Source organism: Oncorhynchus nerka, linkage group LG4 (assembly GCF_034236695.1).
Source record: "Oncorhynchus nerka isolate Pitt River linkage group LG4, Oner_Uvic_2.0, whole genome shotgun sequence".
In the NCBI taxonomy this organism is placed as follows: domain Eukaryota; kingdom Metazoa; phylum Chordata; class Actinopteri; order Salmoniformes; family Salmonidae; genus Oncorhynchus; species Oncorhynchus nerka.
The window spans coordinates 91,997,693-92,018,918 of NC_088399.1; the positions used below are offsets into that span (position 1 = coordinate 91,997,693).

A 21,226-nucleotide genomic window follows, 5' to 3' on the forward strand; every position below is an offset into this window, starting at 1 on the left:
GCTCAAAATCATACTAGGTTCACCTCAAAACACCATTGATCTGTTCACCCTCAAAATCATACTAATCTGTCAAAATCATACTATTTTGGATCAAATACTATTGATAAGGTATCATTGTACCATCTGACCTTAATTCTGCTGGTCAACTATTAACTTTTCAAAATCATACACATGCAGACAATGTTGTTCACCATCAAAATATATTAGCTAAACAAGTAGGAAAACACCAGAAATGATCAACGTGAAAAATTACAATGTATATTCTGCTGGAAAGCAGACATAAAATACAATTGACATAAAATATTGTATTTTACAAGAAATCTGCAATATTATTTAATGTTATATTATCTGTATCTGACCAAAAAGTCCATTGGTTTTCCATTTCCAGGTACTGTTCATCTTACGACTATATTTCAGAGTAATCACAAAGTAGTCTTTTAAAAACACTTTTTTTCCCCCACTCGACTCCTTAACAGAAAGCAAATATAAATATATTACCAAGCTCTAAATATGTAAAACTTATTTTATACATCTAAAAAGAAATGTACTCCCTAAGTGGGGAAATATGTATTCTTTTCTAACCTTTGTTCGTCTCATGCCTGCACTTTTACACATTTACGCTCCTAAGACTGTGTTGACAAGCTGTTTGTAGACGTAATATATTTGTGTCATAAATACAGAAGATGGGGTAAACAATATTAGGTCTTCTGCTGTAAGAGCACATATCAATCATTGTTATTCTTGTGAGTGAAAGTGATTGCTGTTTTGCAGGCAAAACACTAGAGAATCCAGTGGATTGTTATGTATAACCATTCGCATCGTGTACAGAACTCCAGCTAGACTGATAGAAAGGAACTGTTGAATGTCTGTCATTTTGTAAAGTGTGCCTGTCTGTCTCAGTCGTGTTAGGATAGGAAGTCCTGGTCTAGATCAGTGTTTTCCAAACTCAGTCCTGAGCCACCCCCCCCACCCCAGGTGCACGTTTTGGTTTTTGCTCTAGAACTACACAGCTGATTTAAAATAACCAACTCATCAAGCTTTGATGATTAGAATCCGCTGTGTAGTGGTAGGGCAAAAACCTGGTTGGGTGGGGGGGAACCCTGGTCAAGACAACAACCTGAAAAGTTGTGCTGGTGCAATGTTGAGAGCTTAGACTGAAATGACTCTTCGTAGATAGTGCTACAGCCATTCATTTACTGATGGCCATGAATAGTGTAATAAAAATCATAGGCTTTCTCTATGTATATGTCATGACACATAGTGTACCGTATGTTTAAAGACCAGAGGACAAATTTCTAGAATTGATCAATTAAATAATGAATTGTAATCTCTTTTCAAAATGGTAAATAAAATGTATTGACAATTCAAATGGAATGTATTAACCAAGTGTTTTTCTGGAGGCCAGCTTGATATTGAATCAAGGAGTTACAAGAAGATATATATTTAGAAAATGTGTGAAATGATGAGCCTTGGTAAGTAGTAGGCTAAAATAGTAGTCCATTTGACCTGACTAAGTACCATTCTTAGGAACATTTTGATTATTGGTGCTGCTCTTTTGGAAAAATAGGCTACATTCAATTATTATATTCCATATAATTTCATAAACATGTTTTAATGTAGAAGCAAGTTCAGTGGTAAAACCAGGACAACCGCATCAAATAGAGATCACAACAGAGCCTCTACTTCAAAGGGGTTCCCAAACTTTCCTTTACACGACCCCCAAATTTCTGTTACATTTTAGAGTGTAGTCTAGACCAGAGAAGTGTATAAAAATTGACAAAACTCAAAAATGTATAGCTCTGAGCCCGGTTCTCCCAAAAGCATCTTAATAAGGCCAGGCAAATTCATTTTGGGAACCCGGGCCCCGGTCCAGATTGAATCCTCAGGGTGAACCACACGCGTGCGTACGGCGTGCCATAAACAGTAAACACTTCCTGCCAAATAGTGGTCCCTAACAACAGACAAAGCGGTGTGGAATCAATACGAAGCCATTCAACAACAACAACAAAAAAACACATTACGCCAATGGTAAGGTACATTTGACTAACTCTAATCATATACCTAGCTATATAGTCTACATCTATTTTGGTGAATTGTTTTGAAACTTTGGAAGTGAAGTAACAACACTCAGTTGGCTAGCTAGCTAGCCAGCTAACGTAGCTAAAAACAATACGCGAACTAGCTAACACTTTCTAACCAACTTCTAGCTATAGCCCGGGAAACTTACCTGGGTTATTGCAATTAAATGCAGATTTAAATATCTCCAATTATATTTATAACGTTTCAATGCCTCTTTGTTTTCATTTAGCTAAACGAGAAGCCACCTAACGTAGCTAAATAGTAATTTGTCTCTTATTTGCTAACTGGACCTCACTTTCGGGAAGCTAGCGTGACATCGCTAGCACCTTTTATTTCATGAAAATCACTTTTTTAGCTATGTGGAACCGGATGATTTTACATTCAGTGTTGTTGCTAATGTGTGTAACGTTAGCTAACTTAGCACACACACACACACTTCTATTTTGGCCATGCGTGCTAAATGATCTATGTCAAAGCCCCCCGGCTAATTATTATAGAATGGAACTTGGATTTGCTGTGTTCTGTGTCACTTTTATGGGCATGTCGCAGCAGTGTGTAGGAAGAGAGATTCCAAGTATGCAGGAGGACATGGGACAAAGCAATGTGTAGTTACGGTGGAAAAAGTAGTCAACTGTAGGGTTGCCATTTAGTTGGCAATCAAGGTGTCCGGTGCGAGAGAGGCAGGTTGAGGTGGCCAGGGTCAGAGTAGTGCAGAATATGTACAGAATGCTGAGGCATAGGGTGGTTCAAGAGTGAACGATTCTGAGAGGATCCCCGTGAATAGAAGGATAGGCCAATGTGTTTAGGGTTAGTACCCACAAATGGGCAACCCTACCTGAGAAGACTGGACACTACCACTTAACACACCCTGTAACTATTCTGAAGTTAAATCTCGTACCCCCACATCTATTTCTGTGACTTATGTTCCATCTCTGCGGTACAGTTGATAACCATTGCTATGAATGCTAAGAAGCCAACCTTAATGAAACATACATTATCACTCATTCGCCTATCCTTATATATATATGTGTATGTATGTATGTGTGTGTGTGTACCAGTCAAAAGTTTGGACACACCTACTCATTCCAGGGTTTCTTTATTTTTACTATTTCCTACATTGTAAAATAGTGAAGACATCAAAACTATGAAATAACACATATGGAGTCATGTAGTAACCCCAAAAGGGTTAAATAAAAATATTTTATATGAGATTCTTCAAAGTAGCCACCCTCTGCCTTGATGACAGCTTTGCACACACTTGGCATTCTCTCAACCAGCTTCATGAGGCAGTCACCTGGAATGCATTTCAATTAACAGGTGTGCCTTGTTAAGTTCATTTGTGGAATTTCTTTCTTTCATTAATGCGTTTGAGCCAATCAGTTGTGTTGTGACAAGGTAGGGATGGTATACAGACACAGCCCTATTTGGTAAAAGACCAAGACCATATTAGGGCAAGAACAGCTCAAATAAGCAAAGAGAAACGACAGTCCATCATTACTTTTATAAGACATGAAGGTCAGTCAATACGGAAAATTAAGAACTTTAAAAGTTTCTTCTAGTACAGTTGCAAAAACCATCACGCACTATGATGAAACTGGCTCTCATGAGGACCACCACAGGAAAGACCCAGAGTTACCTCTGCTGCAGAGGATCAGTTCATTAGAGTTAACTGGCTCTCATGAGGACCGCCACAGGAAAGACCCAGAGTTACCTCTGCTGCAGAGGATCAGTTCATTAGAGTTAACTGGCTCTCATGAGGACCACCACAGGAAAGACCCAGAGTTACCTCTGCTGCAGAGGATCAGTTCATTAGAGTTAACTGGCTCTCATGAGGACCGCCACAGGAAAGAGGACCTCTGCTGCAGAGGATCACAGGAAAGGAAGAAAACCCAGAGTTACCTCTGCTGCAGAGGATCAGTTCATTAGAGTTAACTGGCTCTCATGAGGACCGCCACAGGAAAGAAGGAAGAACAGTTCATTAGAGTTAACTGGCTCTCTGAGGACTGCAGGAAAGAGAGTTACCTCTGCTGCAGAGGATCAGTTCATTAGAGTTAACTGGCTCTCATGAGGACCGCCACAGGAAAGGAAGAACCAGAGTTACCTCTGCTGCAGAGGATCAGTTCATTAGAGTTAACTGAGGACCGCCACAGGAAAGGAAGAACCAGAGTTACCTCTGCTCTCATGAGGACCGCCACAGGAAAGGAAGAACCAGAGTTACCTCTGCTGCAGAGGATATGTTCATTAGAGTTAACTGGCTCTCATGAGGACCGCCACAGGAAAGGAAGAACCAGAGTTACCTCTGCTGCAGAGGTTAAGTTCATTAGAGTTAACTGGCTCTCATGAGGACCGCCACAGGAAAGGAAGAACCAGAGTTACCTCTGCTGCAGAGGATCAGTTCATTAGAGTTAACTGGCTCTCATGAGGACCGCCACAGGAAAGGAAGAACCAGAGTTACCTCTGCTGCAGAGGATATGTTCATTAGAGTTAACTGGCTCTCATGAGGACCGCCACAGGAAAGGAAGAACCAGAGTTACCTCTGCTGCAGAGGTTAAGTTCATTGGAGTTACCAGCCTAGGAAATTGCAGCCCGAATAAATGCTTCAGAGTTCAAGTAACAGACACATATGTTCAGAGGAGACTGCTTTAATCTGCTTTAATCAGGCCTTCATGGTCTAATTCCTGCAAAGAAACCACTACTAAAGGACACCGATAAGAAAAGTGACTTGCTTATGCCAAGAAACGAGCAAAGAAAATTTGTCCTTTGGTCTGGAGTCCAAATTGGAGATTTTTGTTTCCAACCGCCGTGTCTGTGCGATGCTGTGTGGGTGAACGGATTATCGCTGTATGTGTATTTGCCACCGTAAAGCATGGAGGAGGAGGTGTTATGGTGTGGGGGTGCTTTGCTGGTGACATTGTCTGTGATTTGTTTAGAATTCAAGGCACACTTAACCAGCATGGCTACCACAGCATTCTGCAGCGATACACCATCCCATCTGGTTTGGGCTTAGTGGGACTATCATTTGTTTTTCAACAGGACAATGACCCAACACACCTCCAGCCTGTGTAAGGGCTATTTATTATTATTATTATCTATCTATTATAGTGAGTACTGAGTAGGCTAAATTATGATCTAAACCATCCCCCCCCCTTTTAAAAGCTCAATAGCTATATTCTGACAGTTTAAAAACAATATTTGTAGAGGCTGCTGCCTAATGTAAGGAACAGCGGAGTCAATCACCACCTTCCGGAGACACCTGAAACCCCACCTCTTTCAGGAATACCTAGGATAGGATAAAGTAATCCTTCTCACCCCCCCCTTAAAAGATTTAGATGCACTATTGTAAAGTGGCTGTTCCACTGGATGTCTTAAGGTGAACGCACCAATTTGTAAGTCGCTCTGGATAAGAGCGTCTGCTAAATGACTTAAATGTCAAATGTCTATTTTACCAAGAAGGAGAGTGATTGAGTGCCCCATCAGATGACCTGGTCTCCACAATCCCCTGATTTCAACCAAATTGAGATGGTTTGGGATGAGTTAGACCGCAGAGTGAACAAGTGCTCAGCATGTGTGGGAACTCCTTCAAGACTGTTGGAAAAAATATTCCAGGTGAAGCTGGTTGAGAGAATGCCAATAGTGTGCAAAGCTGTCATCAAGGCAAAGGGTGGCTATTGGAAGAATCTCAACTATATACTTTAACACTTCTTTGGTTACTACATGATTCCATATGTGTTATTTCATAGTTTTGTTGTCTTCAATATTATTTTACAATGTAGAAAATAGTACCTTCTACCCCTGTTGTCCACAAAGTGACACAGGCTATTTTTATGTTGTTTTTTTTTACGTTAGGAATTTCTCTAGTGAAGGTTCTGAGAACTGGCTACATCATAGATTAATATCAGGGAATCACTGAGCACAGCAAGTTCCAGGTTACCTACATAACAGCAGGTGCTGGGATTAGGTGGAGCTTACGTATGGTTTTCAAGACAGAGATGGTATTGGATTCACAATAGTCTCACGAGTCAGATCTTAACGGCGTATTAGGCTAGAGGCCAGATTCACAATAGTCTCACGAGCCAGATCTTAACGGCGTATTAGGCTAGAGGCCAGATTCACAGTAGGCCTAAATTCAATAGAAAATACCCAGGTCAGGTCCATTTGCAAACCTTTAAACCATCTTATTTTAAATTCCTATGTAAAAAATCAAATAAAAGAATCTATCAGTGTTACACTGCACTGCAGATGACGGGAATGTGCAGGCACAAATCACAACTTTGAATGTCTCAGAGAATGGACCTTTTTCAGAGAATTCATCTTTTAATCTGTATATAGTACCCCCTTTTTTGGGGGGGGCTTCTAAATATTGGCATGTTGGAGACATAGGAGGCATTATGGATGTTACATCACAACACTTTTGTTGTCATTTGGAATGTTTTTAAAACGTTTGCAGAAGGCATAGTATCTAATAGGGTGTTTCCTTATATATATATATATATAAGTCACTTAACCAAATACATTTGAACAAAGTTGTTCACAATTTCTGACATTTAATCCTGGTTAAGATTCCCTGTCTTAGGTCAGTTAGGATCACCACTTTAAGGTAAGAATGTAAAATGTCAGAATAATAGTAGAGATAATTATTTATTTCAGCTTTTATTCCTTTCATCACATTCCCAGTGGGTCAGAAATTTACATACACTCAATTAGTATTTGGTAGCTTAGCCTTTAAATTGTTTAACTTGGGTCAAATGTTTCAGGTAGCCTTCCACAAACTTCCCACAATAGGTTGGGTGAATTTTGTCTCATTTCTCCTGCCAGAGCTGGTGTAACTGGGTAAGGTTTGTAGGCCTCCTTGCTCGTACACACTCTTTCAGTTCTGCCCACAAATGTTCTATGGGATTGAGATCTTTGGGGGGCTTTGTGATGGCCACTCCAATACCTTGACTTTGTTGTCCTTAAGATGCCAGAGCTGGTTTGGGCAAGGGGGGCTCTATTACACACTCTTTCAGTTCTGCCCACAAATGTTCTATGGGATTGAGATCTTTGGGGGGCTTTGTGATGGCCACTCCAATACCTTGACTTTGTTGTCCTTAAGCCATTTTGCCACAACTTTGGAAGTGTGCTTTGCATCATTGTCCATTTGGAAGACCCATTTGCGACCAAGCTTCAACTTCCTGATTGATGTTGCTTCAATATATCCACATAAGTTTCGTTCCTCATGATCCCATCTATTTTGCGAAGTGCACTGATTTCAAGTCTTTATAACAATCGGTGATTGGCATTTTTGGACACCATTCATGTCTGATTACATTGCACTCCACGAGGACACTGCGTGGCAGGCTGACTACCTGTTATGCGAGTGCAGCAAGGAGCCAAGGTAAGGTGCTAGCTAGAATTAAACTTATCTTATAAAAACAATCAATCTTAACATAATCACTAGTTAACTACACACAGTTGATGATAGTACTAGTTTATCTAGCTTGTCCTGCGTTGCATATAATCGATGCGGTGCCTGTTAATTTATCATTGAATCATAGCCTACTTTGCCAAACGGGTGATTTAACAAGCGCTTTTGCGAAAAAAGCGCCTTTCTTAAAATCAATACCCAAGTACAGTGGGGCAAAAAAGTATTTAGTCAGCCACCAATTGTGCAAGTTCTCCCACTTAAAAAGATGAGAGGCCTGTAATTTTCATCATAGGTACACTTCAACTATGACAAAATGAGAAGACAAAAAATCCAGAAAATCACATTGTAGGATTTTTAATGAATTTATTTGCAAATTATGGTGGAAAATAAGTATTTGGTCACCTACAAACAAGCAAGATTTCTGGCTCTCACAGGCCTGTAACTTCTTCTTGAAGAGGCTCCTCTGTCCTCCACTCGTTACCTGTATTAATGGCACCTGTTTGAACTTGTTATCAGTATAAAAGACACCGGTCCACAACCTCAAACAGTCACACTCCAAACTCCACTGTGACCAAGACCAAAGGACACCAGAAACAAAATTGTAGACCTGCACCAGGCTGGGAAGACTGAATCTGCAATAGGTAAGCAGCTTGGTTTGAAGAAATCAACTGTGGGGGCATTTATTAGGAAATGGAAGACATACAAGACCACTGATAATCTCCCTCGATCTGAGGCTCCACGCAAGATCTCACCCCGTGGGGTCAAAATTATCACAAGAACGGTGAGCAAAAATCCCAGAACCACACGGGGAGACCTAGTAAATGACCTGCAGAGAGCTGTGAATGACCTGCAGAGAGCTGTGAATGACCTGCAGAGAGCTGTGAATGACCTGCAGAGAGCTGTGAATGACATGCAGAGAGCTGTGAATGACCTGCAAAGAGCTGCGAATGACCTGCAGAGAGCTGGGACCAAAGTAACAAAGCCTACCATCAGTAACACACTACGCCGCCAGGGACTCAAATCCTGCAGTGCCAGACATGTCCCCCTGCTTAAGTCAGTACATGTCCAGGCCCGTCTGAAGTTTGCTAGAGAGCATTTGGATGATCCAGAAGAAGATTGGGAGAATGTCATATGGTCAGATGAAACCAAAATATAACTTTTTGGTAAAAACTCAACCCGTCGTGTTTGGAGGACAAAGAACGCTGAGTTGCATCCAAAGAACACCATACCTACTGTGAAGCAGGGGGTGGAAACATCATGCTTTGGGGCTGTTTTTCTGCAAAGGGACCAGGACGACTGATCCGTGTAAAGGAAAGAATGAATGGTGCCATGTATTGTGAGATTTTGAGTGAAAACCTCCTTCCATCAGCAAGGGCATTGAAGATGAAAAGTGGCTGGGTCTTTCAGCATGACAATGATCGCAAACACACCGCCCGGCCAACGAAGGAGTGGCTTCGTAAGAAGCATTTCCACCATAATTTGCAAATAAATTCATAAAAAATTCTACAATGTGATTTTCTGGATTTTTTTTCCCTCATTTTGTCTGTCATAGTTGAAGTGTACCTATGATGAAAATTACAGGCCTCATCTTTTTAAGTGGGAGAACTTCCACAATTGGTGGCTGACTAAATACTTTTTTGCCCCACTGTATACAGTACCGGTCAAAAGTTTTAGAACACCTACTCATTTCTTTATTTTATAAGATAGAAAATAGTGAAGACATCAAAACTATGAATTAACACATGGAATAATGTAGTAATCAAATCAAAATATATTTTATTATGCCCAGTTTGGCCGTGAGGCCAGATCTAGGGAGAGCATCTCACATTAAGCATCTCCAATCCAAAATAAAATCTAGAATCGGCTTCCTATTTTCCAACACTCCTTCACTCATGCTGCCAAACATACCCTCGTAAAACTGACTATCCTACAGATCCTTGACTTCGGCGATGTAATTTACAAAATAGCCTCCAACACTCGACTCAGCAAATTACAGTGCCATCCGTTTTGTCACCAAAGCCCCATATTCTACCCACCACTGTATGCTCTCGTTGGCTGGCCCTCGCTACATATTCGTCGCCAAACCCACTGGCTCCAAGTCATCTATACGTTTTTGCTAGGTAAAGCCTCGCCTTATTTCAGCTCACTGGTCACCATAGCATCACCCACCCGTAGCACATGCTCCATCCAGCAGATATATCTCACTGGTCATTCCCAAAGCCAACACCTCCCTTGACCGCCTTTCCTTCCAGTTACCTGCTGCCAATGACTGGAACGAATTGCAAAAATCACTGAAGCTGGAGACTTTTATCTCCCTCGCTAACTTGAAGCATAAGCTGTCAGAGCAGCTTACCGATCACTGTACCTGTACACAGCCCATCTGTAAATAGCACACCCAACTACCTCATCCCCATATTGTTATTATCATTATATTTTGTTCTTTTGCACCCCAGTATCGCTAGATGCACATCATCATCTGCACATCTAGCACTCCAGCGTTAATGCTAAATTGTAATTATTTTGCCTCTATGGCCTATTTATTTCCTTACCTCCCTAATCTTACTACATTTACACACTGTACATAGATTTTTCTATTGTGTTATTGACTGTACATTTGTTTATTCCATGTGTAACTGTTGTTTTTGTCGCACTGCTTTGCTTTATCTTGGCCAGGTCGCAGTTGTAAATGAGAACTTATTCTCAACTGGCCTACCTGGTTAAATGAAGGTGAAATATATATATATATATATGTAAATTAAAGAGTCTTGATGGTTCCAAGCTCTTCCCATTTAAGATTGATGGGGACCTTCAATGCTGCGGAAATGTTTTGGGACCCTTCCCCAGATCTGTGCCTTGGCACTATCCTGTCTCTGAGCTCTATGGACAATTCCTTTGACCTCATGGCTTGTTTTTTTGCTCTGATATGCCTTATCAACTGTGGGACCTTATATAGACAGGTGTGTGCCTTTCCAAATCATATCCAATCAATTGAATTTACCACAGGTGGACTCCCAATCAAGTTGTAGAAACATCTCAAGGATGATCACTGGAAACAGGATGCACCTGAGCTCAATTTCGAGTCTCATAGGTTCTGAATACTTATGTAAAATAAGGTATTTCTGATTTTTATTACATTTGCTAACATCTTTAACCTGTTTTCGCTTTGTCATAATGGGGTATTGTATGTAGATTGAGGGAAAACAATTATTTAATACATATTAGAATAAGGCTGGAGTTTAATAAAACGTGTGGGGGAAAAAGTCACGGTGTCTGAATACTTTCCCGAATGCACCGTAAACATACGGTTGGTGGCTGAAAATGAGGTTAGATCTTATCCAGCAGACCACCTATTGATACGACAGCTTGCACCTGAACACCCAATGCCTCTGATATAATCCACAGACAATACATTTCCCTCAATGTAGGCTAGGTTACATGTAAGGAGGCACACTCCCCTTAATCCACTTAACTGTAAACATTGGAGTGGTGGGGGTCACGGTGCACCGTCAGTGCTGCACGTGTCTCACCTGTCTCACCTGTCTCACCTGCCCTCCCGTGCGGGTGATTAGACAAACTGTGCCCCACCTCCTCTTCCCCCTCCCCGGTGGGGCGATAACGTGCCTCTGTTGATCAAATCCTACGATAGTAAGGAGGGCGGGGGTTGAACCGGAGATCTGTCAGGGGAGGGATCACGGCTGGTCAAAAGGGAGGCTACTTAAAGCACTGGTCCTGTCCACTCACTCTGTACATACTGTTTTTTTGTCTGTCTGTCTGTATGCGTTTGTGTGAAGCAGTGTCCAGACGGCCTCCCCAAGAAGTAGAGAGTAGAGACATGTCAGGAGGAAGTGGCTCAGCGCATATGGACGACTCGCAGGACCTGCCTGACTTGCCGGTGAGTTCACACGTCACCCTGACATTTACCTTACTATCACCTCACACCTTAACATACACTAATGTTTACACCAGTGGCGGTTGGTGACGTTTTAAGATGAGGGAGGATGACATTTTTTTGTTATTATTTTTTTGATGAGCATGACCTTATCTATTACAGCGTATTGGATGACTGTTATCTATATTCCATTCACCCAGTTCAATGTAACAGCGATAGGTTTAGATTACTGCATGATACTCTAATTATCCCTATACCCATCATGAGGATGCTACAACCTAGCGTATGAATGAGAGTTTGCAGCGTAGGTGCCCACAGATTGACAGAAATTATAGGGAGGGGCAATAATCAATAATCAAGGTGATAGACGGTGACACATTCATTACCACCTTGCACACTCTTGCCTGCATATAGCTGATCTAGGGTGTAGTCATTAGTCCAACAGTTGCAAAATGAGAGTTTCTATTGGACATATTCAGGTATGTTTATCCCCGTTTCATTTGCTTCAGTTTAAGAATTGTTTTTCAACAGAATAGGCGGAATGACTATATCCCTGATCACACGCAATCACAGTTCACTTTATTTTTATATTTTTTAAATGTAACCTTTATTTAACTTGGCACGTCAGTTAAGAACAAATTCTTATTTACAATGACGGCCTACACCTGCCAAACCCGGACGACGCTGGGTCAATTGTGCGCCGCCCTATGGGACTCCCAATCACGGCCTACACCTGCCAAACCCGGACGAAGCTGGGCCAATTGTGCGCCGCCCTATGGGACTCCCAATCACGGCCTACACCTGCCAAACCCGGACGACGCTGGGCCAATTGTGCGCCGCCCTATGGGACTCCCAATGACGGCCTACACCTGCCAATCCCGGACGACGCTGGGCCAATTGTGCGCCGCCCTATGGGGACTCCCAATCACGGCCGGTTATTATACAGCCTGTGAAACAACTTTCATAGCAGTCACATTCATTTTGCTCGTTGTGTAATTCCTTCTCGCAGCTACACACTGTCCTCCTCTCACCTTTCCCTTCGCTTGTGGACTTCAGTGGACAACACATTAGCTGTCTGTGACCAGGCGAAAAACAACTTTCCAAGGCATACCTTTATATCATAACCACTAACCGCTACACACAGCTTACATCGTTATCACCATATCAACTAACGCCATAGTCAACATAGCTACTAGAACTAACGCGTTATTAAATAAAAATTCTGCTTGTCTATGATGATTTTGACCCACCTAAACACACCATTTCTCCATGTTTTCACAAATCATTGTAAAACCCTAGTTAATTTTTTGCTTTGACAGTAATTTCTGAAATGTATTGTTTATTTAATGTGGTTAGTGATTAATTCATTGTCACGTAAAAAAAAATATATATGGTGAAAATGTCACTTGAAAATACTCTAAAGAAACATGAATCATCTAATATGGTCTTTGAACAGAAACACAATACAACTAATAGTCAGATAAAGATCAGATAAAGAGCTGGTTTTACTCTCTTTTATTTCTGGTGTTTGTGGTGGAAAATTGAGCTGGTCGAGCACAACATGTCAACTCAGTTACCCATAGACCGGCTATAAATGTTTTTACCATTAACATTTTTTTGTTGTAAAGCGTGCATTCAATTGCCCCTCCCTGATGCACACAACAAGCTTCTATTTCCCCCTGTCACAAGGGGCTTAATGGATGATTTAAGATGATGTCGTCAACCCTGTTACGGTCTTCTGTGTTTATTTAGCACTTGATAGGCAGTTACTATAGTTACAACAACAAAAACGTATTTGACCTCTTGAGATGGGAAAACATTTTTTATTAAGTTGAATGTGCTCTTTGACAGAATATTAAAATGAGGTGAAATAAAAATTCGCTAAATTAACTGCTCAAAAAGGCACCTAATTGGTGGTATGATACTTGTAAGTGTTTGGAGACGAAAAGAAGAGCTGACGTCATTGATGTAAACCTATGTGTTTGACTTTTACAGACCAAGAAGGCCAGACATGAGCTGGACGTTGGACTGAACCAAGAGCCAAGGTCAGTTTTTAATTGTTTATTTTCTAACCTTCAATGTTTTTTTAAAATGGAAAGTCACTCAGAATGAATAAGATGCATGTTCTGATGTGACCTACAGGAGCAGACGTTTGACAGGGTCAGTCAGCTTTGTCACTCACACACTAGAAGATTCTTGAGTGATTTTTTTTTTTCTTTCGTATTGTGGCTGTTAGTGGTCTTTCAAAGATTTGACCGATAGATTAGACCGATAAGTGCGGATTGTTGAGTAGTTTGATGGTCCGTTTTGATTGGACTCTCATTACCACAGGTAATGCTGACCAGAGTATGTGAGCGGTGCTGGAGCGCAGCGAGACCAATTTGACTGGAGTGCGGAGCGAGATATCCAAAGGCTGGAGCATCAGCCTTCTCGCCTGCTCCAGTAGCGCTCACCTCACGAGCTCAGGGCATGCCCGGCCCAGCATGCATCTGTAGTCTACTTGTGTGCTACTATAGCCCCTTGCTTTAGCTACTGTCTTGCAGTTCGCTAAATATTTTCATAAAGAAACTGATAAAACACACAGGTGCTAAAACAAGGTGACTTACAAAGATGAGAACCAAGAGAGGGAGTGTGGTGATGTAATGTCCTCAACTAAAGAATCATTGTGGAATCTGAAAAGACACATATCCCCAAAGCATGATGGTGTACTTACTACGTGCACATGCTAAAAGAAAGGAATGAAGTTTGTAGATAATTAAGTGTGTCATTGTAGCAAAGTATTTATAAACAAAAAAAATCAGATCACAGAATTTTTGTTTTACTATCTATATACAATAGGCCATAATTAATTTTGGCTCAATAGGCCTGGCATATTCCAACTTTTAAAGTGCTTTCTGTTATAATAGGGTTATTTTGCGTGAAAACCTCTGCATTTCTGCCCAGCCTGGCAAGAGAGGCCAAAAGTGTGTTGAGCATCCCCAGTGACTGCAAGCGCGGAGGACATTCTCCACTGCTGTCTTGACTCCAGGCACAATCGCATGAGCCTGAAGCAACAGACTGGACAAACTCGTGTTTCTAGAAATGAATTCAAAGGCACTGTAGACTGAGCCAAATAAGATGGTTTTTTCTCCATGTAATTTGTATTTAATTCAACCTACAGTACAGGTCAAAAGTTTGGACACCTACTCATTCATGGGTTTTTCTTTATTTTTACTATTTTATACATTGTAGAATAATTGTGAAGACATCAAAACTATGAAATAACACATATGGAATCATGTAGTAACCAAAAAAGTGTTAAACAAATCAAAATATACTTTTCCTTAACTCTGTGATCCAACTCATCCCAAACCATCTCAGTTGGGTTGAGGTCAGGTGATTGTGGAGGCCAGGTTATCTAATGCAGCACTCCATCCCTTTCCTTGGTCAAATAGCCCTTATACAGCCTGGAGGTGTGTTGGGTCATTGTCCTGTTGAAAAACAAATGATAGTCCCACTAAGTCCAAACCAGATGGGATGGCGTATCACTGCAGAATGCTGTAGTAGTCATGCTGGTTAAGTGTGCTTTGAATTGTAAATAAATCACTGACAGTGTTACCAGCAAAGCACCATCACACATCACACCTCCTCCTCCATGCTTCACGGTGGGGACCACACATGCAGCGATCATCCGTTCACCTACTCTGCATTTCTCAAAGACACGGCGGTTGGAACCAAAAATCTCTAATTTGGACTCATCCAATCAAAGGACATATTTTTTGGTTTCTTTGCAGCAATTCAACCACGAAGGCCTGATTCATGCAGTCTCCTCTGAACCGTTGATGTTGAGATGTGTACGTTACTTTTATTTGGGCTGCAATTTCTAAGGCTGGTAACTCTAATGAACTTAACCTCTGCAGCAGAGGTAACTCTGGGTTTTCCTTACCCGTGGCGGTCCTCATGAGAGCCAGTTTCATCATAGCGCTTGATGGTTTTTGCGACTGCACTTTAAGAAACTTTCAAAGTACCCAAATGTTTCTGCATTGACTTTTTCTTCATGTCTTAAAGTAATGATGGACTGTCGTTTGTCTTTGCTTATTTTAGCTGTTCTTGCCATAAATATGGACTTGGTCTTTTACCAAATAGGGCTATCTTCTCTGTACCAGCCCTAACTTTTCACAACAAATGATTGGCTCAAATGCATTAAGAAGGAATGAAATTCCACAAATGAACTTTTAACAAGGCACACCTGTTAATTGATATGCATTCCAGGTGACTACCTCTTGAAGCTGGTTGAGAGAATGCCAGGAGTGTGCAAAGCTGTCATCAAGGCAAAGTGTGACTACTTTGAAGAATCTGAAATATAAAATATATTTTTATTTGTTTAACACTTTTTTGGTTACTACATGATTCCATGTGTTATTTAATTGTTTTGATGTCTTCACTGTTATTCTACAATGTAGAACAAAGTAAAAAATAAAGAAAAACTCTGAAATGCGTAGGTGTCCAAACTTATATAGCCTAAAATGAAATGTTTTAAGTGCTGAGAGCTTTATGTCCCTACCAGCCTATTGTGTTGCACTCACAAATGCTTCACAATGTATTTCTTTGTAGGCTACAGCCATGAAATTACAGCCTAAATAATAAATTGTAGTTCCTTCTTATTGTCCCTGTCTGTCTCCTGAACTATTTAGAGTGTTTATATGCTGTTTAATACGACATGTAGCCTATTTAAAATGGTGAGCTTCTTACATTCACCTTTTTCATGTTTATTCAAATACTTTTCATTGAAATCATATGGTTTGTTTTCAATATGGAATGGTAGGTCCAAGTAGTCACAACAATAGATGGATTGTTGGTTAAATAGTGATTTTATAATGAATGAAGTGAATTTGGAGCGTCAGTTTTTATTTATTTATTTGTATTTTTTCCCTGTTGACTGCAGGGCCGTTTTTTAGCGGAGCAGTTGAAAAGGACGCTCACATATTCTGGTGCTGGCTGTGCTGTGGGTAGGAAATAGGCTGTGATATTTGGTACATGGATGTCGATGTGTGTTTTTTTTTTTTTTTAGGGGACTACGTGATGACCAGATCCCTCCTACTCTCTTCGGCTCAGGAGATCAGGACAATTCATACTCTACGTTGTCTAATGCCCAGCTTGATGGAGGTGAGTGGCTTCTAAGAGAAGATGTCTATCTATTGGGGTGTGAAGATCAGATGGAATCGTACTGTCTGTTGAATAGACATCATCAGTGGTGGTTCATTGGTACAGATGGTTGACTGTTGGTTCAGACAGAGGAGGAGCTTGGGCTTGTGACGAGTTCATAACTCTCTCTCACACACACACACACACACACACACACCGGAACGAGCAACACACATACACACACACCGGAACGAGCAAACACACATACACACACACCGGTACGAGCAACACACACACACACACACACACACCGGTACGAGCAACACACACACACACACACACACCGGTACGAGCAACACACACACACACACACACCGGTACGAGCAACACACACACACACACACCGGTACGAGCAAACACACACACACACACACACACCGGTACGAGCAACATACCCTACACACATCGATACGAGCAACACACTCCTTGGGTCTACACTCCCTTTTCATTTGTCATAATGAGAGCATGTTTTGTAAAAAAAAACATTTAATTAAGCTTAGCTACCGTTGTTCTTTTTTTCCCCAGCGGTGGCCAGCAGAGCGCTCACCACAACAACAGCCTCTGAATATAACTCCCACATCTACCAAGGAAGCAGGTGAATATCCTCTGCTGTGATTGGTTATTCAGTGTTTCCTGGTCCTGCGGAGCCAAATGGGTGCACAAGTTTGTAATATCACTAACACGCCTGAAAATCTAAGGCGTGATGAGTTGTTTTGTTGAATCAAGTGTGATAGTGCTAAGACAAAAAACCAAAATGTGCCCCCCTTTAGGTCCCCGGGACCAGGATTGGGAAACACCTTGTATGTTGGGACTTGCATGCCTGTTCAATTAAAACTTTATTGTTCCCGCAGGGAAATGCATGGTGCAGCCAGATGTAATCGGTGTTATGATGATTCTAGATCTACTGTATAAATGCTAATGTAGGACTGTATCTGTGGAAAGTCTGTAGAGACCTTTTTATTGAGCGTAGCTGTTCAGGACCCATATTGCCCTACCAAGTTAAAAAGCAGTAACTGCTCATAGCGTGGAACTGAGGAAAAAATTGTTTTTATTTACCTTGGTTTTCACAGTAACTTTATACAGTTACTGCTAACATGACCCCCATTTTCTCCAGAACACAATAGAAGCAGGATACTTGTCTACATGATTAAGCAAAATAATGACATTTAACTCATTTTTTTACCAAATGAGCAGTTACTGCCTTTTTGCTTGGTAGGGTAGCATATGTATCAGAATGAGGTGTGCTGATCTAGAATCAGGTCCAACCTGCGTAATAATGTGATTCCATGTGATCAACAAGGCAAAACTGATCTGAAATCAGGGCTCCTAATTTGAGACTCTTGATAAATGCGGGCCTAGTTCTCCATTGCATGCTATTGGGTAGAACTTTATTGCAAAATTCTGGTAACTTTCCCAAAATGTCCAAGTCCCCCCCCCCCCCAAAAAAAAATCCCTGTTGGAAGATTCAGGAAGGAATAAGCAGGAGAAATAAATAAAATATTTGGAAGGTTCCAGAATTTTGCAACCTTACTTTAGTATGTCTGTGCATCTCTCCCCGTGTATCCCACAGACCACCAGTCACATCCTACACCACCAGCCAGGGTGCCTTTCCTCCTCTGGCCCAGGCCACAGTCTACACTGCCTTCCCTCAGGCAGGACAGACCCAGGCTACAGTCTACACTGCCTTCCCTCAGGCAGGACAGACCCAGGCTACAGTCTACACTGCCTTCCCCCAAGCAGGACAGACCCAGGCTACAGTCTACACTGCCTTCCCTCAGGCAGGACAGACCCAGGCTACAGTCTACACTGCCTTCCCCCAAGCAGGACAGACCTACGGCCTCCCACCATTTGGTCAGTCCCTCCACGCTGCTCTAAGTCTTCTAATATAGTGTAAAGCAGGAATGAGCAATGGAGGGCCCCCCCTCCCTTTTTTTTATAGGCCTTCAGATTTAGGAGCTCAGTCGGGGGTTAGAATAGTAGAATAGACATGGTGCAATATGGAAACATGGTTGTGCATCTTATGTTAGTCACTGACACACTCAATTAGCCCATGTCAGCTAAAACATTTTTTACTGCTAAGTTAGTCTAGCGAGTTAGTCGCTCTCACTCAGATATCGTATTTAAAAACTGTAAACATTTCTCTCCACCTTTTTATAGTAAAATGTGTAGAATTGCAGAAAATTTGTTATAAAATCGTAAAATCTTCTCTCCGCCCCATGGCAAAATGTGTAGAATTGCAGGAGATGAACCCTAAAATGTATATTAATTTTCTCCCTGCTGTCAAGGGGGGAGGCTGCTAAAATGTGTTGCTCACAGTTCAAATTGTGCCCTTTTCCCCACTCTAGGGGAAGCTGATCCTAGGTCTGTACCTAGGGGAAGCTGATCCTACTTCTGTACCTAGGGGAAGCTGATCCTACTTCTGTACCTAGGGGAAGCTGATCCTAGATCTGTACCTAGGGGAAGCTGATCCTAGGTCTGTACCTAGGGGAAGCTGATCCTAGATCTGTACCTAGGGGAAGCTGATCCTAGGTCTGTACCTAGGGGAAGCTGATCCTACTTCTGTACCTAGGGGAAGCTGATCCTACTTCTGTACCTAGGGGAAGCTGATCCTACTTCTGTACCTAGGGGAAGCTGATCCTACTTCTGTACCTAGGGGAAGCTGATCCTAGGTCTGTACCTAGGGGAAGCTGATCCTAGGTCTGTACCTAGGGGAAGCTGATCCTAGGTCTGTACCTAGGGGAAGCTGATCCTAGGTCTGTACCTAGGGGAAGCTGATCCTAGGTCTGTACCTAGGGGAAGCTGATCCTAGGTCTGTACCTAGGGGAAGCTGATCCTAGGTCTGTACCTAGGGGAAACTTCCTAACATCTCTTGCATAATAACCCAACACGACGCTTTGGTTTGTTTATTACACTTGAAGCTAGACGGCTACGTCTTGCAACAAATACGTTTCAACTTTCTTGACTGAAAAGTATTTATTTCTAACTTGTTTCCTTTTCTACATCTCTCTTCTTCTTTCCCGTTCTACCTCCTTTCGCTCGCTCCGCTCCCTCCCCTCGCTCCGCTCCCTCCCCTCCCTCAGGTGCTATGTGGCCAGGTATTAAGTCAGAGACTGGGCTGCCTGATGCAGCACCCTCTGTTGGCCAGCCTGGGTTCCTCAGCTTCAGGTCAGCATATACCTCAACCCAGCCAGACCCAGGCCATGTGCACTGCTCATACCCCAGCCAAGGCAAGCAATCTATCTCACTCAGTGCTGGAAAAGACTTATCGGTGCCAGCACATTCCCTGATCGGTCCCATAGTGTGAACCAGGCAGTTTACTGGACACAACTATCAGGGGGCTAGAATTTAAACAGATGTTTTCTTGCACTTTTCACTACTGATGCTACTGCGACCCCTTGAGGGAAGGATCTTGAATAGTCAGAATGAGTTGAAGTGTTGATTCCAGTCTGGTTTTTGTTGTTGTTTTTGTTCTCCAGTGTTTTGACGTGTCTGTTTTTTCTCCGCCAGGCTCCAGTTTCACTACATCCAGTGTGTACACTAACATCCCCTCTGCTTCCGCAGCTACAGAGGCTCACCAGGTAAGGACCGGCCGGCTGGCTTGGAACAGGGAAATGTCACTGGAGCCTATGTGAAGTGAAGTGTCTAAGGCACGCACCAAAATATCTATACAGAGCCTTCCCGTGCGGTGCGTGGTGAAGTCACTATACTGTTACGTAGGGGGGGCGTGTCTAAGGGAGCGGCGTTGCCTAGGGGAGCGGCGTTGTCTAGTGGAGCAGCGGGCCTAGTCTAGTGGAGCAGCGGGCCTAGTCTAGTGGTGCAGCGGGCCTAGTCTAGTGGTGCAGCGGGCCTAGTCTAGTGGTGCAGCGGGCCTAGTCTAGTGGTGCAGCGGGCCTAGTCTAGTGGTGCAGCGGGCCTAGTCTAGTGGAGCAGCGGGCCTAGTCTAGTGGTGCAGCGGGCCTAGTCTAGTGGTGCAGCGGGCCTAGTCTAGTGGAGCAGCGGGCCTAGTCTAGTGGAGCAGCGGGCCTAGTCTAGTGGAGCAGCGGGCCTAGTCTAGTGGTGCAGCGGGCCTAGTCTAGTGGTGCAGCGGGCCTAGTCTAGTGGTGCAGCGGGCCTAGTCTAGTGGTGCAGCGAGCCTAGTCTAGTGGGGCCAGCTAGTGGAGGCGGGCCTAGTCTAGTGGTGCAGCGGGCCTAGTCTAGTGGTGCAGCGGGCCTAGTCTAGTGGAGCAGCGGGCCTAGTCTAGTGGAGCAGCGGGGTCTAGTGGAGCAGCGGGCCTAGTCTAGTGGAGCAGCGGGCCTAGTCTAGTGGTGCAGCGGGCCTAGTCTAGTGGTGCAGCGGGCCTAGTCTAGTGGTGCAGCGGGCAGTCTAGTGGTGCAGCGGGCCTAGTCTAGTGGAGCAGCGGGCCTAGTCTAGTGGAGCAGCGGGCCTAGTCTAGTGGTGCAGCGGGCCTAGTCTAGTGGTGCAGCGGGCCAGTCTAGTGGTGCAGCGGGCCTAGTCTAGTGGTGCAGCGGGCCTAGTCTAGTGGTGCAGCGGGCCTAGTCTAGTGGAGCAGCGGGCCTAGTCTAGTGGTGCAGCGGGCCTAGTCTAGTGGTGCAGCGGGCCTAGTCTAGTGGTGCAGCGGGCCTAGTCTAGTGGTGCAGCGGGCCTAGTCTAGTGGAGCAGCGGGCCTAGT

The 21,226-nt window shown here is 43.0% G+C and overlaps 1 protein-coding gene across 4 annotated transcripts in view; it reads left to right on the plus strand.

The window, feature by feature from the left end:
- The first annotated feature begins 1,899 nt into the window (after positions 1 to 1,899).
- The window catches only part of LOC115115171 (eyes absent homolog 3-like), a 31,569-nt gene continuing 12,242 nt past the window's right edge, over positions 1,900 to 21,226 (plus strand). Inside the window, exons 1-9 of one of the 4 annotated variants that reach the window (XM_065018032.1) lie at positions 1,901 to 2,028; positions 10,487 to 10,596; positions 11,278 to 11,375; positions 13,368 to 13,417; positions 16,423 to 16,517; positions 17,082 to 17,151; positions 18,127 to 18,407; positions 19,637 to 19,783; positions 20,064 to 20,134. In XM_065018032.1, the coding sequence (XP_064874104.1) occupies positions 11,316 to 11,375; positions 13,368 to 13,417; positions 16,423 to 16,517; positions 17,082 to 17,151; positions 18,127 to 18,407; positions 19,637 to 19,783; positions 20,064 to 20,134 (774 nt within the window). In that variant the 5' untranslated portion in view covers positions 1,901 to 2,028; positions 10,487 to 10,596; positions 11,278 to 11,315. Of the gene's footprint in view, positions 2,029 to 10,486; positions 10,597 to 11,274; positions 11,376 to 13,367; positions 13,418 to 16,422; positions 16,518 to 17,081; positions 17,152 to 18,126; positions 18,408 to 19,636; positions 19,784 to 20,063; positions 20,135 to 21,226 lie in introns of all 4 variants that reach the window. The other 3 variants (XM_029643660.2, XM_029643659.2, XM_029643658.2) reach the window with 3 other exon arrangements.